We start from the raw sequence: 25,587 nt of genomic DNA on the forward strand, positions 1-25,587 counted from the left end.
GAGGAGAGAATCGTGCTGGGAAGCTGCATTTCATATATACTGTATGTTAATTCACTGCACAAAGCCTCTCAAAAACTGAAGGACAACTGATATTGTTCCCTGGTGATAAAAATCTCTGTGATTATTCAGAAAGCTGCAAGGTACAAAAACTTGCTATTACTATTCAGTGGCAGCAGTCAAGACACTGACACTATTCATCAATTCAAGTCCAATCATAGAAAACCAGCAATATATATTTGTTACTAAGTTACAAGTATTCAAACCCCTTAAGAATGTTCAGAGATTTATATTTTAAATATATGATGATCAAGAGCAATATCTACTTTGTATTCTGTCTCAACAAAAAACAGAACACATGGAAGATAAACTTTTCCCAAGTTTAGACATCTTGGCTTAGTTCAAAAAAACCCCAAGATTAACTTTATTTTCTATACTGGAAAGTTTCTCCTCTAGGATCTTTAACTTCTGAAAGACTGCAAAATCACTGGTGTCGTGCCAAATGAAAGACAGAACATCTCCTCCTTAATTCAGGAGTCTTCTGTGATGGAAGTCAGCATAAATTTCCGGACAGCCCAGTCTTTGCTGGCTCAGCTTCCCCTAGGAGCCTCACACAAGTGCCCCTGTAGGTCCAGGTGTTTCCTCTCACCTCCGCTGGCATCTGTCAGCTCTGTCCTGCGCAGGAAACCCAGGTAGCCGGTGCGAGCCCACATGGTTTGAGTGTCCCCAAAACTCAGGCGAGCAGTGAAATGATCAGCATGCAGTGCTTCTTCTCCATACACCGTGTAGTAACCAGTAGCGTTGTGTGGGCTACTCACCCATATCTAGGGGACAAACCAAATCCAAACTGCAATAAACATAGGTTATTTTGCCAGACACAGACAGCATGGTTAATTGATTTGAAAGATCCGTTTCACTGACGATTTTGACAGCTCCAAAATGCCAGTTTTACTGAAATAATTAACTTCTGACCAGAGAAAAGGAGTTTCATATACATGTAATTGGGGGATGGTAAAGGCCATAAAAAATGAACCAGGCATTTGGCTTACAGGAAAGCTAACCTATTAGCTGGGCATCTTATTACACAACAAAAAGATGCCTATAAAACAAAGGTTAAACCAAGCAGCAAGTTACCTACTGCTGCTGCCCACTGATGGGAGTACATCCCTACCTGCTCTAGCTGCCAGGCAGACACAGACTAGTGCCCTGGTCTCACCTGGTGCTGTGCAGCCACATGTGCAGCAATGCACACAGTGCAAGCTCTCTGTGGGGTTCATTCACGTGCCACACCAGGATCATCCTGGCCATCCCACTCAGGGGAAGGAAGGCATTTATCCAACAGGAGGTATTGATGTATCACATCACTGCTGATAAACCCAGTACAACAGAACCAAACCTTTACCTCTCCCAAATGCGAGTCTCCCAGAGGTCCCTTGGTTTCTGTGTGTGCTATGATGACCTTTACTCCCGGAAGAATCTCAAATAAGAAGCAAACAGAAGTTAAAAAAATGAATTCATCAATATAAAAGTTAATCAGAAGTCAAGAGCCTGCGCTTCTCTTACTACTTCTTTCTGCACCACAGATACCAACCATCTCTTCCTATCACTGTTAACTTGTTAAATAATTTTAACTCTGAGCAGCTGTTTTGCAGTGTTGGTTTCATACCTAGAAAATGCCCTTCATATGAAGGCCTCAGATTTGTTTTGGTGGTAGAAATTTATCCTATTGCTTCATGTCATGCACCTGGCTTCACTTTAACTACTCAGTCATAAACTGTTCTCCTGGACAGGTACTGATAAGCCAAGCTCATCCCACACATTCTTTATCCAGGTGATGCAGCTCCCTGCCCAGGTGAAGGCCACGAGGACATAAAGAGTGTCAAAATGCTCAAAACTGAAAGAGGAGGTTTGGAGTAGATATTGGGAAGAAATTCTCCCCTGTGAGGGTGATGAAGCCCTGGCACAGGCTGTCCAGAGAAGCTGTGGCTACCTTACCCCTGGAAATGCCCAAGGCCAGCCAGGTTGGATGGGGCTTAGAGTAACCTGGCATAGTGGAAGGTGTCCCCCAACCCATGGCAGACAGGAACTGGAATGAGATGAGCTTTAAAGTCCTTTCCAACCCAAACCACTCCATGATTCTGTGAGGAGGAAGGATCACACTCAGTCTCTCACCTTCCCAGACTCCATAAGTGGCAGACTGTGTGGAGAACCTCTCTCTACCAAACGCACCCTGTGAAAATAAGAGGATACATTTGTACAAGACTTTATGAACAACTGGAACTAGGATTTTTTTAAAATTTTTTTCCTTTTTCTCTCAGGGAATTTTCTCCCATCTGCTGCCTAAGATATGGTAATGACTGTAGTACTTAAGGGAGTCAAAAGATGTACTGTACCTGTCGTGTCGAAGCGCTCTCATATCTACATAGACTGTTGTTGGATCTGGTCCTGCTGTTCCCTAAGAATAAGGAGGAAGAAACAAATTCAACAGAAGCTACAACACCCTGCTTTCATTCTCACAGCCACATAAATTCACAAATTACTCTCCTTTTTTTACTGACACTTGCATAGCACTTCCCTAATGTACAAGAAATAAAGTAGCCCCCCTTTCTACTGTGACTACTGAAGAGCCTTTGCTTTTTATGGAATCAGTCAATGAATGCACAAGTGAAGTATGCATTAGAGGCTAAATTTGCTAATTTTTTAAATTTAATATCCAGCTTTTAGGATTTTATTTGAGTAAGCACCTGCTCTAAAACCCATATAGCCAGTGCAAAAGGATGTAAGCACAAAACTGTGTGGGCCTAGTCTCTAACACTGCAGAACCAGATGGACTTTAGGATGTGACAAGCACACATGCATCACTATACCTGTTCAGCCAGCTTGCCCAGCCTGTTTGGCTGACAGCAGGACCACAAACAGAAGTAACAGAGGCCATCAAAGTGTGGGAAACAGAGAGAAAGGGGAAAAAAGGAAAATACAAACAAAGAGGCACTGGAAACATAAGATACACACAGTAAGACAGAAAACAAAACTTACACTGTTTAAGAATGAAAAGAAAATTTCCATTTCAGATTATTTAAGAGCTTGGCACTTTTAGGTAGTTCTTTTGGAAACATGCAAGTCTCAGATCATGAACAAAAGAGGGCTACAGCAACTCATACATTGCTTTATAAAAAATCCCTTCTCCTTCTGTAAGACTGCTAGCAGCTTCAGAAACACCTTTTCAGTGAACCAGATCAGCAGGGTTGGAAGACATGTATTTATCTGCCTGCTAATTTTTAAGCTTTTGATACAAGTTAGGTCATTAATTAACATTCATTTAAATCTAATAAAAAAAGTGTAATCAAATTAAAATATGGAGGTATCGCTTTGGAAGAATGGGGGGAAAGGAGTAGAAAACCTCTCCACTAAAAAGGGGCTCAAGAATAGAAAACAGAGATGAAAAAGGCATAAAATGAAAGGAAGCTTAACTGCTCAGCAGTCCTGCATTCCTCACCAGGTTTTTTTTGGGAGTACTTTTCATGTTGCCATTCAGTATTCTGCAGAAAAACTGTTTCCCACCCCTTTATCCCAAACTGGCTTTTGAAATTTCTATTTACATAGGAAATTTGGAAAGCTATTATTTCACACTTAGGAGCAGAAATGCTGTATTCAATGAATTTAAAATCTTAATTTGCAGTCTTCTTGATTTCGTGTATATACTTTCTGGCTTTCCATGTATTGATTCATAAAATCACTCTGAAGTTATTTCTTGGTAACCATTTAGCTTGGTCTTGTTAAAAATCCTTTCTCCTTTAATTGTGAAAGAAACTATAGAAACTAAGGAAACAACTGTGAATGGCAACATATTTAAGTAACTTCTCTCTCTTGTAGGAAACCTAGAACACTCTAACATATTCTGAGAGTTGAAAAGGCTTTTCTTCATCTAGTGGGCACCAGGAAGAAAAAAAAAAAGGAAAAACAAAGTTTTGCAGAAGTACAGTAGCAATTTTCATAGAATCCTATTTTATTAACTGTAATCCATACCAATAAAATTTGAAATAAAATTTACAGTTACACATACTTAATCCATGTGCCCCCTAAGATGCTGTCCACATACAAAGCTACTGCCTCATCTGAAACCTGAGCTCAGTATTCACTAAATCAAGCATCCTCCAAACTTTGGGGTGCTTTCCAATTTTCTAGTCCATGCTTACTTAACACCTGATTTTTCAGGTAAGATTTGGAATATATATTTTATATATATATTTTAAATCTCCTGACTGGAAAATAAATACCTTGTTAAGAAAAATCAGACTTCCTCTGGTTAAATTACACATAAAAGATTATTATCAGCTGAATACTAAACTATCAGAGGTGGTTCTGGCCCACACCATGTCATTTCCTCCAGACTATGAAGCATGGCCAAGTAGTTTGTGGGCATATCCTCCCTCTCAAAGCTTCCAATTTCACACTTTTAAGTAAAAAAATAGTCCAACTTTTTTTTTTGTCCACACAAGGTGAGACAAAAATATCTGCATGCTCCTATTACTCATTTGGGATCTTTAAAAATAAAAAAACCCCTGGCAACTCTGTCAATTTTCCTGGATCTTATTTGGGAAATTCTGTCTTCTGTTTAATTCCACATTATACACAAGACAAAATCTGAATCACACAAAAACAGAAAGAGCACTGCTTGTAACATGTAATATTAATGAACAGGAAGCTGCTTATTTAATGCTTCTCTTGCATAGTAGGAAGGAAACCAGTTTCTTAGTACTGACCCCTCTGGATTAGGAAAGTAAATCAATTGGTCAACTAGTATAGAAAAGTGAAATTATCATAATCAATACCATATTAAAAATGTTATTAAAAAGCTTAATTTCACTTGGTGATGAAGCAAGCAAGCAATGGAGCTCTAGTTCATTAGAAAAAGAAATCCATTCAGCTGAAGATGATTTTCTACCAAGTTCCCAGAGATTCTGTGTAAGGAACAAGCAGTTTAGCCTCACCTGTAAGCAAATTGCTACGTTGACCCTGCACCCAAAGGTGGTGCTCACTGCACGAGCAGAGAGGCCCAGGTCTTTGAATAACTTGGAGAAAGACTGGGTGAGGGTGATCCTCGGTCTCTCCTCTGCCACCACCATGCAGGTGCGCACACAGGACAGGTTAACCCCCTTCATCTGCGAGGGCAGGAGGAGAGAACAAACATTTTAACTACAAAGGCAGCAATTCTAGAAACAAACCAAGGAATTTTACAACAGAATGGCTTTGAAAGCACCAGAGTAAGACATGAACTGGATTAACACTACAGATGTTGTGTAGCTGCAATGCACATTCACCATTTTGAGCTGAAAATCCCTCAAAATTTTGCCACAGGGCTGGGCTCACCAGAGACTTCTGGCTCCCAGCACTGCACAGTTTAGGTGTCCCAGACATCATCAGCTCCTCTCAACATGAACAGCTGTGGGAATGCTCCTTCCTCTTTAAGAAAATTAAATCTGAGCAGAGAGATTTCCCTCAGAAATAAATAGATGTATTGGAGTGTATTTGATATTGTCAGGAATCGAAGAATCATACTCATATGCTTTGAGTGGGAAGGAAAGAACTTTAAAGCTCACCTCATTCCAACCCCTCTGCATGAGCAGAGACACCTTCCTCTAGATAAGGCTGCTCCAAGCCCCATCCAACCTGGCCTGGAACACTTCCAGGACTGGGGAAGATTACATCCATTTTAGAACTCAACACTTTTGGTATCAAGTGATAATCTGAAAGTAAGTGAGACTTGCTGAGTTTTGGGGGGCTTTTTCTTTTGGCTGTTTCAGGATTTTTTTGTTTGGTGTTGGGCTTTTTTCTTGTCTCAGACACAAATAAATTGACAGGCTTGCTATGTATTTTGCCCAGAATCTCAAAAACATCCAGCAGCACAGAGTTTGCACAAATAACTAAAACTGAAAATACAAGACTTCTTTTTTTCCTCCACCAGAAACGTGGAAGCTGAATCTTCCAGCAGCCTCAATACTCCCTGGAAATCAAGTCATAATGGAAGGCTCTCATGGGAACACTTAAAACCTCATCTTCTCTAAGGCAAAACGAAGTGTTTTTAGAAAGCTACACGTATGTTTCTGTCAGTATGTGGGGAAATGAAGCCCACTCACCCGGAGAACATCGGTCTGTGTCCCGAGGCCTTTGGTGCATATCTCCATCACAGAGTATGAGCAGAAGGTGACACGCACTTTGTACTGGCTGACAGCAGACAACCACAGAGACACATTGCTCTCCAGCTCCAGAGGAGGCACCAGGATGGACTGGTGACCTGAATATATACTGGGCAGAGGAAGCAACAGGAACATGAAAATTCAATTAATTAATGCATATGACATGTTTTAAAAGGCAAAAAAAATAGCAACTTTGCCAGATGTGCTGCATTAGAGTTGGGATCTGGTTGAATCAAGTCAAGATTCACTCCTTGTAAGAAACATTTAATTGCTTCCTTTAGCAGTATTTCTTACTGCATACCAATCTTGCAGTGAACACCTTAAAGGTCTTGTTTAAAAGGATTGCTTATGAACACCTTAAAGGTCTTGTTTAAAAGGATTGCTTAATCTTGAAAGACTTTAAAAGGATTTACTTAATGTGAAACAGACAGTGAAGTCCTTTTCTTCCTTGAATTTGGTATCAAATTAATTCCACTTGCAATCCTGAAGTTACTCATGTAACAACTGACTTAAATGGATTTTGTTATCACAAAAGATGTTTTCTGAACTGCTGATAAAAAGGCTAATTTGGCTTTCTTTGACAGTTTCAGCCATGTCCATTCCCTGGGGTTCCAGAGAAGGCTGGCCACACGTGGGGAGAGCTCCAGAGCCATACCTGCACAAGCACCACAGTGCAAAGCCCAAGCCACAGTAGGGGTCCAGGCAAATGGCAATCTGTCGGGATGGGTACAGCTCACACTGGAGCTTTATCGAGCGGCATAAGGCACTTGTAGCTGCGTGTGACATCTGCAAGAGGAAAACAGGACCTCTCAGAAACCTTTTTCTAGAAAAAGTGTTTTACATATTTCTTTATAAATGTAAAAGAACAAAACATGATTATCTCTTGTTACTGTACCTTTACTCCTGCTAATATACCAGTAGTAGACACGCTGAAGTCCAAGTATGCTAACATATCTGGAGATGTAGGTCTGAAAACATTAGCCAGCTTCTTTTTAGGCATATCATCTATTTAAAATACATAAATAGAGGAGAGTACCATATTATTTTGGGAAACAGGCACTGGACAAACAATGTATCTTTACAGCATTATCACCAGATCCCCCTACAGTTTCTGGACAGCTATTTAAATCCAATGCACAACACATCCACTCAATCAGGCAGCTGTGGTGTAGCAAAATAAATACATCACTCTTCAAATTATTTCCATTTTGGCTATCGTACCTGTATCCAAAATAGTGGGCCACGTTTTAATATCTACAGCTGCTGCAGCCTCCTTAGACCTGAGCAGTTTCATTATAGCTTGGGTGGTCAATATACATGCAGATTTACTGACCTGCAAAAGGCAAAGCATTAAGACCATTGATAAAACCAGTGCATGCTCAAAGTCATACATGCATCCAGATGAGATAACCAGTAAGATGAAGAGATGAAGAAAATAATTGGAAACAAAGCAAAATAAAGCACGAGGAATGTCTCATACCTACCTCTACAATCATTTTGACAGTGGGCAGAGTGGTAGCAAGGTTCTGTGGATGAGGTGGGCGGACAGTGATGGGAACACAGCCAGCGTACAAACAGCCATAGAAAGTTGCTATCAAGTCTACTCCTGGAAAAGATATTTGTGAAATTAAAGCCATTTTTATCAGATCAATAGGCTGAACTTTTTCACCAAAATCAAAATACATACTGATTTTTTTTATTAAGACACAAAGATTTGTCACAAAGTGTCTCCTCGAATCAACAGGCTGTTCCACACCCACTTTAAAATGTTTTGCATTTAAGAGCTAGCAAAAATTATTCCAATCCAATTAATGGACAGAACTTCTTTTCTTGTTCTGTTTGATTGTGGGTTTTGCTGTGTGTGTTGCTTTACCTGGAGGGTAAACCAGGGCCACATGGTCACCAACATTCAGCCGTCCCTTCTCCATCAGCGCGACTGCCACTCTCTCTGCCCTCTTGTGCAGCTGGATGCACGAGGCAGTGCTGGCTACAGTACCCTGCACAGGAGACAAGTGACAGCAGAAACCTTTATAGGAACAGCAGCACCCCAGTGACTTGGGTATTGACAGGAAAAGGCATATACCAGAAGGGTTTCTTCTGGAGACATGTGAACACACCGACATACAGCAAGGTAGCTCATCACTCCTCAGCTATTTAAGACAGGTGTTCACCGACAGGTAATTTCTCTGTGCCCAAGTTTTGTGTTTCCTTTTGCACAGTCTCCGTGTCAAGAGTAAAACCTGCCTGAAGTGACCTGGGAAAGGGCTGCTTCATACTAGAAAACTTCCCTCAAAATCTTTACTCTGAAAGAATAAACCAATTCAACAATAATGATGTTGAAACAATTTATTTTGCTAAAGCACAATCTCAAAAGAAAGGTTAGAAAGTTTGAAGTAATGTCCTACACTCTTTTGCCATTCTGAATGAGACCTACAAATCCTTCACTTCCCAAAGACTGCTGCTAGACTTTCTGGAAGACTCCTGTCTGCAGTACAGCACAGCACAAGGCAGTTCCAATTTGTCCCTGGGATGTTACTGTCACTCTACATGCCATCCTTTCTGAGGGCAGAGCCTAGCCCAGGGCAAGGCATCAGTATCCCCTGCTCCTGGAAAATTTCACTTCAAAACTGTCCCAAGGGCTCTCTGCTTAGCCTCTAGATCTTCTAATCAGGAAATCCTCCATTTCTGATTTATATATTAAAGTTAATCCTTGTGATCAGGAATGAAGACAGAACTATGGCTTCCATTCATATGACAAAAATTGTAGTCCACCAGAAAATGCAACTACTGCAACTTTTTAAGCTAGGCAGAATACATATTGAAATTCCAGATGTGGAATAAAACATATGACCTAAAATTCCAGAAGTGGAAAAATTTATGCTGCTTACTACAGCAATTTTTGTCTGCTTCATTAAAATAATCTGCAGCATTTCTAGAAATGCTGCAGATTCCTATAAGGAGTTTTCTTAGAATCTCAATAATCTTTTGTTTTGATCTTAATCTCCAAGTATGACCTAAAGTGCATCTTACCTTAGAATTCAACAGAAGGAAGAGGGGATGATCTGGAGTTGTCTGAGCTCGCCACTGAAGAACATCTGCTAAATACAGGAACTGAAAGGGAAGAAAAAGGATACACTCAAATTCACTCAAAGTGCCCCAGGTTTATTTTCAGCAGAATATCATAGCTGGTCTTCTGTCACTCTGAATAAGCTAATTAAAATATTTAATAATACCAGGATCCCAGTGTCACCTTTCTTGCCTGGTCATTGTCCTCCAGCTGGCTAACATCTCTCCCCGAGGCTTGTGCAATCCTCTTGCCAGCTACGAGGTTTCCTACAATCATTGATGCAGGACCAACATCTGCATTTTGAAAAGAACAGTGCAAAATGAGGAAAAACAACCTAAGGAAAAAGCAACATTTCAGCCTGCAGGTGCCCTGTGTAACATAGGTCTGGCAGAACCAGCACATACTCAGGTTTCCTCACCTGGCTGTTTCTGCCGCGGCTTGGGCAGGTTGGTAACACAGGTGTGGGGACACATCAAGACGTTACAAGGATGCAGAGCACCCTCCAAAAAGCGCTGCTTCGTTTCTGAAATATGAATTCCTCCGAGTGGAGCCTTTGGCAAAGTGTTGGCTGGCACCAAGGCAAGGCAGTACACACCTACTTGGTGAATGCTATCAACTGCCTTCACAGAAATTAAAAAAAAAACACAAAACATTCCACATTATCAACTGGGATGTAGCTAGAGCAAGAATTTGAATTCAATTCATTTAAAACATTAAAATTTTTACTTGTACCACAATTTGCAAATAAAGGGTCCAATTCTGCACTCACTGAACTCATAGAAGCTGTGCCATGACTTCAATGGGAGCAGGAGCAGACCCAGGACTTTGCTTGTGCCCTCTATCAAGGGGATGCCACCTGCACATCAGGGATTAGGAAAGTCTCTTAAAAGTGGGCAAAAAGTGCAGAGATTTTCAAAAGCCAAAGTTATATCACAGCAAATTTAGCATGTATGGCACAATCACAAAAGCACAGTAGAACATAAAAGTCACAAAATTTAGGAGGGAAGCATCTTTGCTGCATAAATCTTAAGTGTCTCTTTTAGCTATGACACTTTAGAGAAACAAAAATATTTTCTCCCAATACCAGATATTCTCTCCAAAAACATAAAAAAGGTGAAATTAAGACAGAAACCAATATTACTCAACTGCCTTACTCTTAAGAGCAAACTTCCTTTAAGTTGTTCTCTGGATCCCTCCCTTCAGTTGTCTCCAGAGTCTTTCATAATTGATCTCCCCATTTTCACTTCCTGAGAACTGATTAATTCTAAAATCTGCAAATGCAGATCTAGCACAATTCCCCTTCCTTCTGTCCTTCAACCCCAAGAAAATACAGTAAAATAATTAAGGGAGAAAGTTTTTATACTTCTTGTTGCAAATCTAGAATAAGATTGTTAGTGATAAAAAGCCTTTGGGACTGTTCATAAACTTGGCAGTATACTTATGAATATTTTCAGAGGTAACTCTTAGTATGAAATCAGAAGAGACATGTAACATGAACCCAAACAAAACCCATCATCCTTAGGGCTTTGAGAATCCTAGTAGTAGGAAGTCAAAGAATATTCTGAAAGGAAGTCTTACATTTTACAAAATTCTGTTAATTCTCAACCCTGAAAAAATTATCTTATTACAGCTCACTGTGGTTACACTGGTAAGTTTTGCTAGTGGAAAAAAAAATGCTCTAATATTCTCATTTCATGCATCAGCCTTATTCACCTGGAAAGAGAAAAGGACAGACTGACTACCTGTAGAACCCTGCTCATCCACTGAAAACTATCCTCCTCTGAGGCGTCAGGGCGTTGCTCTGCCACAAGCACTATCCGATCATCATGCAAAACGGGCACAGAAAACACTGCTATCCTAAAACACAAAGGACAGAAGAATGATAGGATGCAACACAGAGCATGGCTTACCATCACATGGGAATGGCTGCAACCTCTTCACACACACAAGCATTATTCATGCCAGATCATCACAAAATCACAGAAAAATTTAGAACACATGTGGGTTCCCTGCTGTAATTCATTTCTGCTGGAGGTCAGGTGGATTTGCAGTCACCCATGTAACATGTGTCTGATAGGCAATTTTCATACATGTAGGGGCTGGGCAAACATTGTCTACAGAACTCCATTATGCACACTAGACTTGTAGCCCCTACATACAATGTCCCTTCTGGAAGACAACTATGTCAAATTACTGAACACCAGATGCTTGCACTGAAAAATACTTAACTCCCATTGGGCAATTACCTTAGTTTTAGGTTTGCCTCTTCTAGGATAAAATATTAATAATGCCTCAGCCTGGACTGAATCAATCAGCCCCAATCTGAACCCTGAAAGACTCCACTTGTCACTGATCTCCACTGGACCACTGAAGGGCACTCAGGTTGGTGATACCACACACTATCTTTGAGGGTCCTTCAGCAGCCTAGTTTGTTCTTTAGAAAAGGCTGCACAGTTCCTCCCTCAGCCACCCAAAAGGCTCAGGGAACAGAAGTGCTTTACATCCGGCATATGAGCTTCATTTGAGTGTCTTAGGAGAAGCTTTGAAAGAAGTTTTAACAGGCACTCTAAGATCTACCTTTAAACTGTGTGAAAGTAATTTAAAATCTATTATGCATGAAGCAGGGTGTCAGTATTTGTCTTTCAAGTAAGAAGGAACAACCAAATTCACAATCTAGTGTCAACTTTCCTACAAAACACACATGAGAAAGTTTATGTGCAATGCTCCTGTGTATGCTGTGTCACTTGATGACTGCCTGTGGGTTAAAAAAGGAGCACCAAAGCTGAATCAGCAGTGTTGAAGTTTTTAATACACTCACCTTCCCCGATAAACGAACTTCATGGGTTCAACTGCCAAGGCGGTGGCTACCACATCATCTGCATTGTGCCTGCGGCCACTGACTGTCATCAAGCCATCCAATTTTCCTACCACAAACACCAAATAGTCCTGAAAAGAAGGAAGGATTAGAAACAGAGCAGAAAAACCTCACTCCTGGCAATACATGCCTGACTCAAGCCAACAATACTCTTGAGATTTATAGGAGGTCAGTGCCCTGACACAAAGTTCTACTGAATTCAGGGGCATCACTTTAGAGTTGGGAGCCAGGACAAAGCAGGGCCCTGAGGGCTTGTTCACACTTACAGGACCCACAAAGCCAAGCAATCCTGTTCTTGTGAAGGGTTGGTCTGATACAGGCATGCCAGCTGCCGTCACTGGGATGGCCTGGAACAACACAGAAGGATTCAGACACTCACTGGACTGATAAGGATTTTCACTCCTTTCCTGCCAGAATACATGAAATGGGGTACCACTGCAAGGAAAAATATGGGCAGAAAGATTGAAATGCCTTCAAGTAACTATATGTAAGACCACTGTGTTAATTCAGAGCTAAGACAAATTTAAATGCTCACATAGGCACTACACTGGACTGTGGAATACAGAAGCTGACTGACTGCAGGTGACACTTGGTATTTTTGGTTGTAAGAGACAGAATGTCTTCTTAAGATTCTGTGAATAAAGCAAAGTGTACCTGGCCAGGGCTTTTTTCTAACTAACTAAAAAGCAAAGCAAAGAATAAAACACCCCCCCCCCCAAAAAAAGACCTTTAAGGAATAAAGAAGTCTATTTGCAAGGAGAAATATTAGAAATATAACAATTACAAAGAAATCCAAACCTCAAATACATTCTTGGTGATTCCGAGGAGGCCAAAATATGCTGTCCCAGTTGCTCCTGAATTCACACATATTTCTCCAACCTCATCAGCTTTACACAGATAAGGAGTTCCATCCACCTTTACAACACACATGCTGGCTGCACAGAGGGAGAACACAGAATCACAGTGTTAGGCTGCTCCAGCAGCTGACACACATGGTGCTCTGCCACTGAAGATAAAGATTTTAATATATATTATTCATCAGCTACAGCAAAACCACAGCATGTAAGACAGCTCACTTTAGCTTCTTGACAGACTGTGCAATCTGTTCTCCAAGTTCACAAATGCAATGTTTTTTTATTACAGCCCTTCACAGCCTCCACATCAAGTGCAGCTGACTCCAAGGCACAATGGACTGAGGGAGTTTAAGACTCAAGATCAAGAAAGAAACCAATAAATCTGCCCAGGTCAGTACAGAATAAACATGGCAAAACCAACTCTGCTGTGTGCATTGACCAACAACTGGTGGTAAAATAGGTTTGTGGGTACATTTTCAAACCTTAGGGAAGTTTTCCAATTGCCAGCATTCTCAGTCTGAATAGGTGAGACAATCATTCACCCTACCAATACATCAACCCCTAAATTATCTCGGTTTCATAAAAATTAGCTATCAGAACAACTAGCAGTAATTAGTAATTGTTTGAAACCATGCAATGATAACCTAGGGTGACCAAGTAAAGAGATGCTACTCAGTATCTGGTACAGCTTCTGGATATTGTATGTGTGAACTAGATGTCTGGAATTAAAATCTACAGTATGAACTGTCAGTCATGCAAAACCCCATATTTTGCAATTTAGAAGAGAAAAATAAAACTCAGTGGTAAATTGAACCTGACAAAATAGTTTATTACTAGAGGAAATAACTTGAGCAGACATCAGAACTCTGTATGTAACGCTTAAACAATGATGCAAAGGGAAGTGGTAATAACTGGAGAAAGCACAGTTTGTGGGCATTAACAAATGTACAGCCCTCACTGTATTCACAAACATGGAAAAACCAACAGATCAGCCTGCAGTCCCTAAATGATGCTCCATCTGTGAAGCCAAAGGACAATCCTATCACCCTGATCAAGTAAAAAAAAAATACTTACCAGTAACCAATGTATGATACAGGTAGTCTACAGGTACATTCTAACAGCAGGCACAGTTCTGTCCTGCCAGGATATACTGCAAGGCTGCCCTTCTGCAGTATCTGTGGAGCCTCTACTCTCGCTTCTCCTCCTTTTCCTGCTTCATGTGTGACATACAAGAGAGTGCATCTACCACCATTTCAGTCTCTCTCAACAGCATTGCATCTGAAAAAGAATTAAAGAGAAGGGAAAAGCAGATGGGACAGGAATGTACATGTGGACTGCATGTCACGAAGAACACAGATTCTGCTAAGAAAGCTTTCTTTCTTCAAATGAGTCCACATGTACATTCTGACAGATGGTGACTCGCAGCAGTCAAACTTGCCAAGGAGTATCCTGGCAGGAGATGAGAATCTTGCTGTGCCAAGGATGGCACTGATGCCCTACCAAAGACTGGACTAGCACAGCAGGAATGCAAGAAGAATGCAAGGGGCCTGCCCAGCAGAAGGCTGTGGCCAAAGGTACTGATGAGGGTCAGGAAGTGCTCTCTTGTTCCCTTTCCAGAATTTCATAGTGGATCCATATACTAAAGCTACCCTTGCATTACAGTCTTTAGTAAGAACTTCTCTTCTAGAAGCAGGAGGTCGTAGGAAAAATACTAAAATGCCAGGATAAAATGCCTCTAGAATCACTGTGGAAGGTATTTCCAGGGTTTCCAGAGAAACCTCATCCTTGAGAAAAACAGCATATGGGGATATCAAATGCAGACCTGAACCTCTTCCTGCTCCTGTGGAAAGGGCAATAGGCATAAAGCAAGCCAACTTCCCAGATGAGGATGAACATAAATCTAGACTCTAGAGGTGATCATGAGCATCCAAAGTGTAACATTTAAATTGAAAGAAAACATCCCAAAACAACACTGGCACAGGTCTCCAAGAGAAGTTCTGCAGTGGCTGTTGTGCCACTGTGTGAAGACTCAAGCCCTGAGGAACACAGACCTGACGAATATGATAAATTCTAAGGGCTGAGTAGAAAAGAGGTGCTGTTAACCCACAATCTTAGGAAAAAAACCTGAAAGCTTCACAAAGTTGTTCTGTAACAACTTTTTCCACTGAGGTAAAGGAACCAGAGCCCTCTGCAGTGAAGATGTGTTGTGGCAAATACCAGAACCTAGGCAAATGTTTGCTCAGACACGAACAGAGGAAACAATGAAATACAAGACATCCATGGGCTGGAGACAATGTGAGCATCCCAACATTTAGGAAATTGGAACCATCTCCATAAACTTCCAGAAAAGATACTGAATGCAGTCACAATCCAGAACATGATTCTGTTCATTGCCAAAGATCTTGCAGAAGCCCAAAATCTGGTGCCAAACTGAAATTTTCTGCTCGAGTGTAAGAAAGTAGCTGCTGTTTCTAGGAACCAGCCTTTGTATGATTAGAGGCTATTGGGATTTAGCTTTTGTCAAAAAAAGAACATGAGAAGGATCCCAGTAAAAGAATGGAAAGGATTAGTTGGGAAGCAGAAGGGAGACAAACTTAACTGCAGTTAAGTTAATATATCCATTAAGCAACATATCCAGGCTCAGACTTAAGGTGTAATATGCTTCCAAGATGACAGATAACATGGCAATCACATTCCAGTTGACGTGAAAGTTGGAGGCTGACAATGGGCAGAAGAAAAGAGATTTGGCACTCCCCCTACCGTCTTTACTGTCCAATTTGAAAAAATGAGCTGAATATTGTTCGGAGCCAAATTTAGCAATGCCAATCCCAGATAGAAACTATGCAAAATAGCCCAAAAGTTGGTCAAAAGTTGGGGTAAAACATCATTCCTTCATGACAGGATTCCATGGGAATTCATACCAGATTTTCTCTTAAGAATTCCCCTTTGAGGGGAAGATTTCCCTGGGGATGCTGGCACAGCTCTTGAGGGTATTGTGATGGGCATTGATGGTAGATAATGAACATGAAGGGAATGTGGCATCAAGAATGGCCTATGGATTAAACAGCAGTAACACATGACCCTGGTGCTGATGGCTCTGTTGAGTAAGATCCCCATAACAGGTAGGCTCACCATCTCAGAAAAAAAGCAAGATCTGAAGAAAAGGAGGGTGTGAGCAGACATTTTATCCATGACCTTTTAACCAGGCAGTTCCTGAATAAAGCATGTTAGAGATCTTCACAGGTAATGAGATCAAAACCATTTGGCTTGACCATTTCCAAATGAGATTCAGGATTGTGAGCTCCTACGGCACAAAGTATTTGAAAGGCTAGATCAGACTTCCAAGTTCAGTGGATATCAGAAGATGGGACAAAGCCTTCAGAAAGAAATACAAAACCAAAAGCAGATCAAGACTCATCAGTCAGCAGAGGGGCAATGAGCAGGTGGTGGTATGTTCTCTCCTGTATGCCAAACACCAAGCCAGAAGGGACAAGGACACACCCTCCATAAATACTACACAGGAAAAGGCATAAATCTTACCAAGTTAGGCACAATTATCTCCACTGTTAGAATGTACATGCAGACTCATTTGAAACTAAGTAATTAATTCACTTAACTCACTAATTTTTTAATTTAGCACATCCCTGTAAGTAGCTGCTAGTCTTCTGACTTCCTTTGTACTCCACAGGTTTTTTTAAGAGACAAAAGTTATCAATTACCCTTTATAATGAAATCTATCATGTATATTCTGACTTAAGGAATGTACAGAGAAATTTCTGCTGGAATTCTTAGTATGTGGATAAATTGAGACAAATCTGCCCCAGATTCTGACAGCTCAATGGTACTAAGGGTTTTAAAGGAGTTAATGAATTAAATTGCCAAATTCTGCTTAACCTAAAAGTAGTTTTACCACTTACTACTGTATTTTCAAATAACAACAGCCAGCAATTACAAGTCACATCACTCTGAGACACTTAATAGTACACAATTAACTCTTCTCCCCTCACAGAATCAGATAAGTCACTTGACGCTTCTTACTCATGTAGAAAGTTATGGTAGCATTATCACTGCCTGTCGGTGGCACCCTAATCCAGAACAGTCCCCTAGATTTGCCAGACAATGCCCCAAGGACTTCTGACAAAGGAGAAGGGTTTTTTCACAGATCCCTCTGACTGCTGAATCAGACATTTCACAAGGGCAGAGTTGTATTTTTTGACAACTCATAATGAGGTGAAATTACTTAGCCACAAGCATACAGGGAACTTTTCCAACATCCTAAGGCAGACTTGAACCTGCCCCTGAGCAGATGTTCTGTGGAAAATTAACCCAGGGGACTTACAGCTTCAACAATTGAATATGAATAATAGCTGCAGGCAGCTTTGTGCCTTAGTGCAGCCAAGCACACTTTGCTGTGAGAGCAAGCCTACAGCAAAGCCAGGAGCATCCCTGTGTTCGTTTTGCATGGCCTGGTTTTTGGTAGCAAGGGGGCCATAGAGGTGGGGCCATACAAGATAAACTGATCCAAAGAAAGATTTCAATTTATCCTGCATCTAATACCAGTTTTTTGAACAGCAGCAACATTGAATTTAAGCTCAGTCAGTTCACCAAAGGATTCATGACTACCTCAAGGGCATGCAAACTTGTTCCCTTCACGTCCCTGTGTCTAACCTATAATCTAAGGAAAACATTGGGAGCACAGCTGAATTTCAGTGAGGTTTCAAGGGGACAGCAGTAGTGTGGACACCCCAAATAGACAGCAGTAGCAGTACATGTAATCTGTATTCCAGTTGAAGCAGAAAAATCACTATTTTTTTGAGACACTGATGCCAGTCCCAGAATCAGAGAATTGATTAGGTTGGAAAAGACCTTTAAGATCAAGTCCACCTGTGAGGCTGAAGTTACTACTGCCTTCCTTGTATTTTATTATGGACTTTCAAAACAACTTCAAAAGGTCTTAATACAAAACAAAAAACTTGAGAAGCTACACAACAACCAACCGATTCCTCTGCTTCGATTTGTTATGAAGTACAGGGCTTTTGCTCTGTCTTCAGAAGGGAGCTCTAACAAATCTGAGTTCAATAACAACTGAACCATTGACTTCAGGGGTGGCATAGGGCTTCTGAGGATAATAAGGAAAATTAAACAAGCCCAATGAGACTAGCACACAATGGCTGAAATTTTCATCAGCAGAGTGGGAAGCTGTCTACCTCCTCTTATCTGCATTAGGGGTGTACAGAGAAGAGGTTGTTACTGGAAATACCCAAGTTGAGTCTCCCACTTTACCTTGAGTATATGCTCCACAGACAACAGGGCATTAGGACCACTGCCTTGCAAGGCAGGAAGCTCATAAGGAGACCAAGAATAGCAAAGGTGCCAAGGGCATGACCAGAATCAATCAGGTTCTTTGGTAACTACACAATAAACTTGAGGAGTGAGGAGAATTCCAAAAAATCTGTACTACATCCTCTCCAAGTACATCGGAGCAGGTCAGGACAGGGCCTGAAGCTAGTAGTACAGACCATGCCATGGAACTGACAGCCTAAAAGCTGGAGTAGATGGCACCAAGTGTCCAGTCCTTCATCCCACTGCTCACAGCTTTAGGTTTGGTTTGGCACCCTACCTTTACTAACCTTCTTCAGAGTGTTCTCCTCTCCAAATGCAGCTGGGTCTCAAATGAGAACAATAAGGATGAGACAAAGTCTCTTCAATTAATGGGCTGAGGAACAATACCCAGCTCTACCTAATTCAGGAACCACAGTGTTGCAAACAGATGTCATTAGGAAATAGGTTAATCCAGGTAACTCCTGATCACTTTCTTATACTCCATGGGCATGAGAAAATAGTTTCCAGAATTAGTTGTTTCATCACCTTTGCAGGGTTTGAGATGAGGTCCCTTTTAACTGAAATATTCTATCATATTCCACTCCACTCCATTCCATTCCAAAAACAATTCTGCAACAAGCCAAAATCATTTACCCATACCAAAATCTATAGTCATTCAGATTTATTGCTCATGAAATTCTAATCCATCATGTGTTTAGGTAATGTGTCAAAGCATAACTCATGCTACCTTAAAGGAAATTAACATTTTTATTTATTCCATGCACACAAGTGTAATAGTAAAGGAAACTCATTTGGAATATGCTGAAACCTACACAAAATGCTTTCCTACCTCCAGGCATAATCTGCCCAACATCCTGCACAGTTAACACTGACAACTTCTCCTCTGTATCCACTCGGATCACACCGAAACTCAGACAATTCATGGATAACACTGCTTTTCCTGGAGGGGGGCCACCCAGTTCAGAAGGTCTGGAAGACAAAGTCCAGTTAGCTATAAATTAACTGGTGATAGAGTCACTAAAAACATTGTGCTGGCTTCTTAGGCTTGGTAAGGTTAAGAAAAGGAATGGTTTCTCACTTTGAACAAACAAGATTTCAAGACTTATATGGTAACTAAATGAAGAAAGAGCTAAAACAAAGCTCTCCAAAATTTCAGCTTTTTGTTTCAAGGTTTCTTGAAGTTGACTTCCTGAAAAAAGCACATTTTGATCAGAACCACTATCAAAAAATTCCAGCATATCCCATCCATATATCTATTAATAATTAAAGTATTTCTTTTTCTTGGATCATCCCTTGCCATCTGCAGAAATCCAATGGTATTTTTCAGACCAGTTACAATTTTTAATTTTTTTTTTAATTTTAGGCCCCTGTTTACAAATCATCATACATAAGCAACTGATTGAGGATTCACCATCTTCTTCCTCCCAAATAAGTAGGTCTTATTTTGGGGACATTTTAAAAGGCCCTCCAATGACTCCAGTGAGGATGAGACCTCACTTTCCCAAAGCATGAAAAAAACACCTTTTGCCTGACTGGTCTCAGAAAACATGAAACTTTTTAAAGAAACCAAACAAAAATCACCCACCCTTCAGTGAAAGTGTGAGCTTCACATTTCCTCTGCTTAAGTCTTTGGGCATCTCTATGTGGGTCATGGTTATTTTCTGACTATCATCTTAACATGAGATTCCCCATCCCTGCAAGTGTTTAAGGCCAGGTTGGATGGGGGCTGGAACAACCTGGTGTAGTGCAAGGTGTTCCTGCCCATGGTGGGGAGGTTTGAACTCCTTCCAACCCAAAGCATTCTGTGATTCTATGACACAACTCAATAGTCAAGGAAACATTCAGTTCACTTGTGGGAAAAGGGAATTACCTGCGGATAGCAACAGTTAGTGCCTCTGAAGAACTAGCACAGGGACAGATTACTTCTGGTCTCAAACCTCTGGATTGAAATACATTCAGGAATGCGTCACAGGAAGATATTGACCCTAGAAAGAGCCATCACATAATTAGAAATATTTTTTTAAGAGCAGGAAAGCTTGGACTGCAGGAATTCAAGATATTGACCCTAGAAAGAGCCATCACATAATTAGAAATATTTTTTTAAGAGCAGGAAAGCTTGGACTGCAGGAATTCAAAGTCTGTGCTCACACTCAGCTCAGTTATATAAATACTGTTGCAGTCATATACAAACCAAACAGTCTTCCAAATTGTCTGAAAGGTACTTCAGTTTACTGTAAGAGAGTAGATTTGGAGAAAAAACTAGTGACTAACAACTATGCTGAATGAAATTCCCAACTGCCTACTCCTCCACTGGCAGCACTCCCCAGCACTTAGTAAAATGGAAAGTCCTTCAGGAATCAGAATATTTTGTCACTAAGGGTAATTTTATGTCAACTGCCTAGACAGTTCCTATCTGATTGTTTCTTACAGAGGTCACAGCACTTAAATATCAAACACTTCTGACACACCTTCACAATTATATCAGGCCTTTAGCACTTGGCCCAAAGTGGATTATATCTATATTTACATCTTGTGGGTATCAGTTCGAGTCAATTCATGGATGAATATAACACTAATGAAAACATGAAGTTCAAAAAATGAATTTACACTGGTAAATACAGCCAAGAAATGCAAACAGCAATGAAAAAACAGTGGCATCACTGGCACACAATTAAGTGTTTTACTACAGAACAAACTGCTTAACTCCCTAAGCATCAGCTCTGACACAGGGCTTACAACAAACAGGATCATGGCAAGACTGACACTCGGGAAACACATCCATACTCACATGGATTGGCTCCATCTGCCACTATTAACATCCGTAAGGAGCTCAGGCTGACATCTCTCTGATCCCTCTGAGCCAAAAGTGACCAGTGCATATCACGGGATTTTACTACTGCTACACGGGCTGGAAATCAAAACAATAATTATGCTGCATGTGCAGAACAAACTAAAGAACAATTATAAAATGATGTAAGTATTCTTGTGTATTTACACAAATTCCTGAAACTACACACAAAATTTATGACACTACAAACGTAGAAAACAAATACAAATGCCAAATATTCAACTACTATAACACATGTATACTCAATGTCTCCAGATGGACTTGATCATAGAATTTGAATGCTTGCTACAAATTCAAATACTAAGAAACACAGTTTCTTTAAAGGTCTCTCAGAAGAAGCCATCAACATCACTCATCTGTGAAACTATAAGCACACAGACACTGAAATGGGGTACTCAGTGGTACAAAGACATTCTGCACAAACAATTTAATTTGTTTTTAATAAACCAAAAAGAGATGGGTGAATAAAAACAACCTTTAGGGTACCTTTGTATAAGCAGACTTTCTGTATCCAGGAAAGGGGATTAACCTTCATTAATGCATAGGGAATACTGATGACATGCATCCTGTTCATAACACTCTACAGGAAAGAAATTAAAAAATAAACTTCCAAGTGGCTTAAAAAATATAGAACATGTAACAATACTTAAATAAACCCCCCCATCATCACAGCTACAGCATAACTCTTACAGTTAACTGCTAGTGAAAACTATGCATATACTCTGAAAAAATAGGCTACACAAGTTACTGAAAAAAAAAGTTTATTCTGAAAAATATAAATATTGCAACAAAAACCATTTGAGAGAACTGATGAATTTATAACCTCATTCTGATATCAGTACTCTACCAATGAAAGAAGCAAACTGCTGCAGGTTTTTGCCTTTCTTGCAATACTCACCGTTAACACTCCATGCCAAAGGCCGGCCTCTCTTTTGAAATCCAAGACATTTGTTAGTGTTTCAGCTGAAAGTGAAGGAAAAAATGACAGATTTAAAAAGCATATTTATAAAAATACTTAAGAATTACAAATATTTGTTAAATCAACTCTGAAACTTCCATGACTGCTGAAAACCCAAAGCTCTGTTGCGTATAACAAACAGGCTGCTTAAGCTCCAAGTGCCTTTTATAACCTACTGCAACCACCTTTGAATTATGATTACTAGACTAGAATATTACATGTATTTAAGACCTTGATTCATTATAATACCCCTTCCATGTGCATTTGTAACATCTGCCAATGAACTATGCAGACCAAAAATTTAGTCTTGAAGCAAACTTCTTCAGTTGAACAGAAAAAGTTAATCTGTGTTTGAAATAATTGGATCCAGTAAGAAATATCACCATGGGTCTACTAAATTTTCTTCAGTATTTTCTCTGAGGAATTTGAGTATCTTATGTGATTCAAAAAACCAAAAAAGAATCAAAGATTTTAAATCAAGGATTCAACCCAATTTTTGTGGGATATCTTGTACAGATTAGGTAAAACTTGCTTATCACTGATGCAGGATGGATGTATGCAGGAAAGTACTTGCTTAAGTAGTAGCACAGATTAACTCTAGGCAGATGGTCAAAAACAAGCACATTTCATGGCTGTGCATTGGAATAATGACTGCAAACAAGCAGATCTCTCACTATATTCACATCCCTGGGGAGATGTTCTTTTATGGGACATGACTAGGTGAAGAGGAAGATCCTCTCCTTGATTATAATTTCATAGGTGGCTTAACGCTCTTTCCCACATCACACCCTTTACAAATGAGGAAGCTTGTCCTTTCCTTTGAAGCTGAAGCTACTACTCTGTATCTAAAGTTTTCCAAAGACAGCAGACACGATTATGCAACATAAATTGTCTGAAGGTGCAAAGCTGTCAGTATCATTTTGAAGTTCCACCTAACTTACCTTCTGAATAACCACATGCCTGAGTCAGTGCATGACAGTGTGCCAGCATGGAGGCATGAGACACAGTAATGCCCACTGTGCTGCCCTCTTTACTTGTTTTGTACTGAGAAGAGAAAGTGTATGCAAGCATTAGATTAACAGCAAAACCAAGAAATTTTATAGTAGAAAATTGTAAACATTACAAAAACAAACCCAGCTTTTTTAATTCAAAAAGCTAGCATAAAATCTATATTTATGTCCACAGATACACTGATATGGTAAAAAATATTTGTCTAGTCCAATTAAATTGTCCTGGGGATCCCAAAATGCTGATTACCCCCAATATTTAACCTCACTCCACACAGTTAGTGAATGGTCTGCTTGGCAGCCTGATGGAAACACTCTTGTTTCACAGTTTAAAATACTACAGCCATCTCTTTTATTGTATCAAGAGTTTAAAGGAAGAAAACATCCCATAAACTATGACAGGGTAACCACAGAAATGATCACATTACACTAAATCACCTCGATATAAGCAGTCTCGGTGCTGGCATCCCGGACCTGTGGATGCCAGTCCTTGGCTGGTTTTGCCAGATGCTTCCCATCAATCACAAACCAAATGAGACGAGGCCAGCCTTCAAAGAAAAATAAAAGCTACTGTTCACCATAGGTCCAAAATTCAGAGTTTTTCTCACAGTATTCAGGGATAATGACAGGAGGCAAGCAAAGGCAAAATCCACCCCCAGATAGGAAGAAACAGCACAAAGCAGTACCACAATAATCAAGGCAGCTCTTCATAAGAATCATGCAAGTAAACCCAAAAGCTGAAGTTTGACAGCAAAAATGAATATACCTGCTTTTTATCCCATAAAAAGTAAACCCACACCTTTGAATGTCACCACCTCTCCAGTCTGAGCTTTTGGGAGGCCTTTCTGACAGGCATCAGTGGTTAAAGCTAATGTGACTCCACAGCTGCCCAAAAGAAACCCAATCTGCTGACTGCCAGCGTCCTGTAGAGAAACAAAGAAATAGCAAAATTACAAATAACAAAGCTTTTGGACAGTTTTTTGTAACTTCTTCATGTTTAGAAAATGTAACTCAGTTTATAACAGGAAAAAACAAAAGCCTATCCCATAAGACCTTTGAATGACTGAGAAAATTTAGTTTTGCTTAGTGCCAACGAAGATTTGCAGCAGATCTAGTAAGGAAAGCAGTGTCAGAAGCAATGGCTATACATCCCTACTCAACCCAGTAGGGATGTTTATAAATTCTGCTAAAGCAGAAAATTGTTTTGATGCTGTTTCTGAGTCCTGACACACAGAAGAACAGAGCCTGTACCTTTTTAGGTCTTTCCTAGCCATCTCCAGGTGTGTAGGATTATACCTGTATTTCCAGTAACTATGGTGTCTCTGCCTGCCTCATTACTCAGCCTGAGAGGTGAAAAGACAACCTTTCTCTGATGTACTCAGAGAAATACTTCTGCACATATTTTTGCAAATAATGGATTGAAATTTCTACAATTACATACCCTAAGTACTTAAATTACCAACCTAATATAATTCCAAGCACAGAATATACACTGAACATTTCACCTAATGCTTTCTAAAGAGCAGGTTCTGAAGGACCCCATACAAGGACTGTAGGATTTAGACATACACACACAGACAAGCACTTCATTTATTTATCAAACAATAAAAATGTTGAATGTATCTACCTACCTTTCTTGTCAGTGGAACTTCTATTGGGACAGGAATAAGTTCTGCCAGGAGACATCCATAAAATGCCACCATAAACATAACTGGATCACTATTAGGAAATACGAGAGCTACCTACAAAAGTACAGTAAAACAAGAAAATATATATTTTTTTTGTCATTTGGCAGAGAGGGAGGCTGCTTTTTAATTTGTGAAACAAAATTTTCACAACAATGTCCAGGTTCATAGATAACCAGGCAGAGAGATACTAAGTATTGAGACAATGTATTATTATAAGTCACAGTAATTATTTCACAGTATATTATTACAAGTATTATTTTATTACAAGGCTTTCTTCAGCTAAAGCTGTTCCTCACTATTTCATCCATAGGGACCACTTCCAACAGCAGCCTACCCGGTCTCCAGGCTTCAGCAGGGGCTCATTCTTAGTGGTTAGCTTGTTCAGCAGGGTATAGGCTAACTTCAAGCTTCGACTCCACAGCTTGCCTAAAGAATTATAGAAGAAATTAAGAAGCAGAAACTAAAATTTTAATATTTAATTGGTAAACCTCAGTCCCTCACACATGCACTAAGCATGACTGTATCAGAACAGCTGGCTGAGTCCAAGTACAATTTAGAACTCAGCTTCTTTTTGGTTTATCTTTTTTTTATTTTATTGTTTTTTTAAAATGTAAAACGAAATATGACATTCTAAACAACACTCAAAACTCCACTGCAGAGTAATTAAATTACTGTAGATGCTCAGCTATATTTTCTGCATCCTTCATCAAACAATAAAGTTTAACATTCTAACATATTATACAATGAAATGCT

At 40.0% G+C, this 25,587-nt stretch overlaps 1 protein-coding gene across 14 annotated transcripts in view; it reads right to left on the reverse strand.

Annotated features, from left to right (window-relative positions):
* Positions 1-25,587, reverse strand: part of DIP2A (DIP2 acetate--CoA ligase A) — a 73,187-nt gene that overhangs the window by 3,058 nt on the left and 44,542 nt on the right. For 5 of the 14 annotated variants that reach the window (XM_086896091.1, XM_086896094.1, XM_086896098.1 and 2 more), the window contains 28 exons: positions 25,169-25,260; positions 24,778-24,888; positions 23,946-24,069; positions 23,585-23,694; positions 23,081-23,183; positions 22,080-22,144; positions 21,668-21,761; positions 21,122-21,241; positions 20,204-20,318; positions 19,163-19,302; positions 12,935-13,071; positions 12,403-12,483; positions 12,080-12,207; positions 11,004-11,118; positions 9,680-9,881; positions 9,445-9,554; positions 9,225-9,305; positions 8,068-8,191; positions 7,679-7,800; positions 7,416-7,527; positions 7,090-7,199; positions 6,850-6,980; positions 6,135-6,303; positions 4,989-5,159; positions 2,391-2,452; positions 2,170-2,227; positions 1,400-1,474; positions 647-821 (listed from right to left, as the gene is read on the reverse strand). In XM_086896091.1, the coding sequence (XP_086752217.1) occupies positions 647-821; positions 1,400-1,474; positions 2,170-2,227; positions 2,391-2,452; positions 4,989-5,159; positions 6,135-6,303; positions 6,850-6,980; positions 7,090-7,199; positions 7,416-7,527; positions 7,679-7,800; positions 8,068-8,191; positions 9,225-9,305; positions 9,445-9,554; positions 9,680-9,881; positions 11,004-11,118; positions 12,080-12,207; positions 12,403-12,483; positions 12,935-13,071; positions 19,163-19,302; positions 20,204-20,318; positions 21,122-21,241; positions 21,668-21,761; positions 22,080-22,144; positions 23,081-23,183; positions 23,585-23,694; positions 23,946-24,069; positions 24,778-24,888; positions 25,169-25,260 (3,237 nt within the window). Of the gene's footprint in view, positions 1-646; positions 822-1,399; positions 1,475-2,169; positions 2,228-2,390; positions 2,453-2,864; positions 2,989-4,988; positions 5,160-6,134; positions 6,304-6,849; positions 6,981-7,089; positions 7,200-7,415; positions 7,528-7,678; positions 7,801-8,067; positions 8,192-9,224; positions 9,306-9,444; positions 9,555-9,679; positions 9,882-11,003; positions 11,119-12,079; positions 12,208-12,402; positions 12,484-12,934; positions 13,072-19,162; positions 19,303-20,203; positions 20,319-21,121; positions 21,242-21,667; positions 21,762-22,079; positions 22,145-23,080; positions 23,184-23,584; positions 23,695-23,945; positions 24,070-24,777; positions 24,889-25,168; positions 25,261-25,587 lie in introns of those variants that run through there. The other 9 variants (XM_086896089.1, XM_086896093.1, XM_086896095.1 and 6 more) reach the window with 4 other exon arrangements.

The sequence above is a fragment of the Cyanistes caeruleus genome, chromosome 7 (assembly GCF_971803275.1).
Source record: "Cyanistes caeruleus chromosome 7, bCyaCae1.hap1.1, whole genome shotgun sequence".
Classification (NCBI taxonomy): domain Eukaryota; kingdom Metazoa; phylum Chordata; class Aves; order Passeriformes; family Paridae; genus Cyanistes; species Cyanistes caeruleus.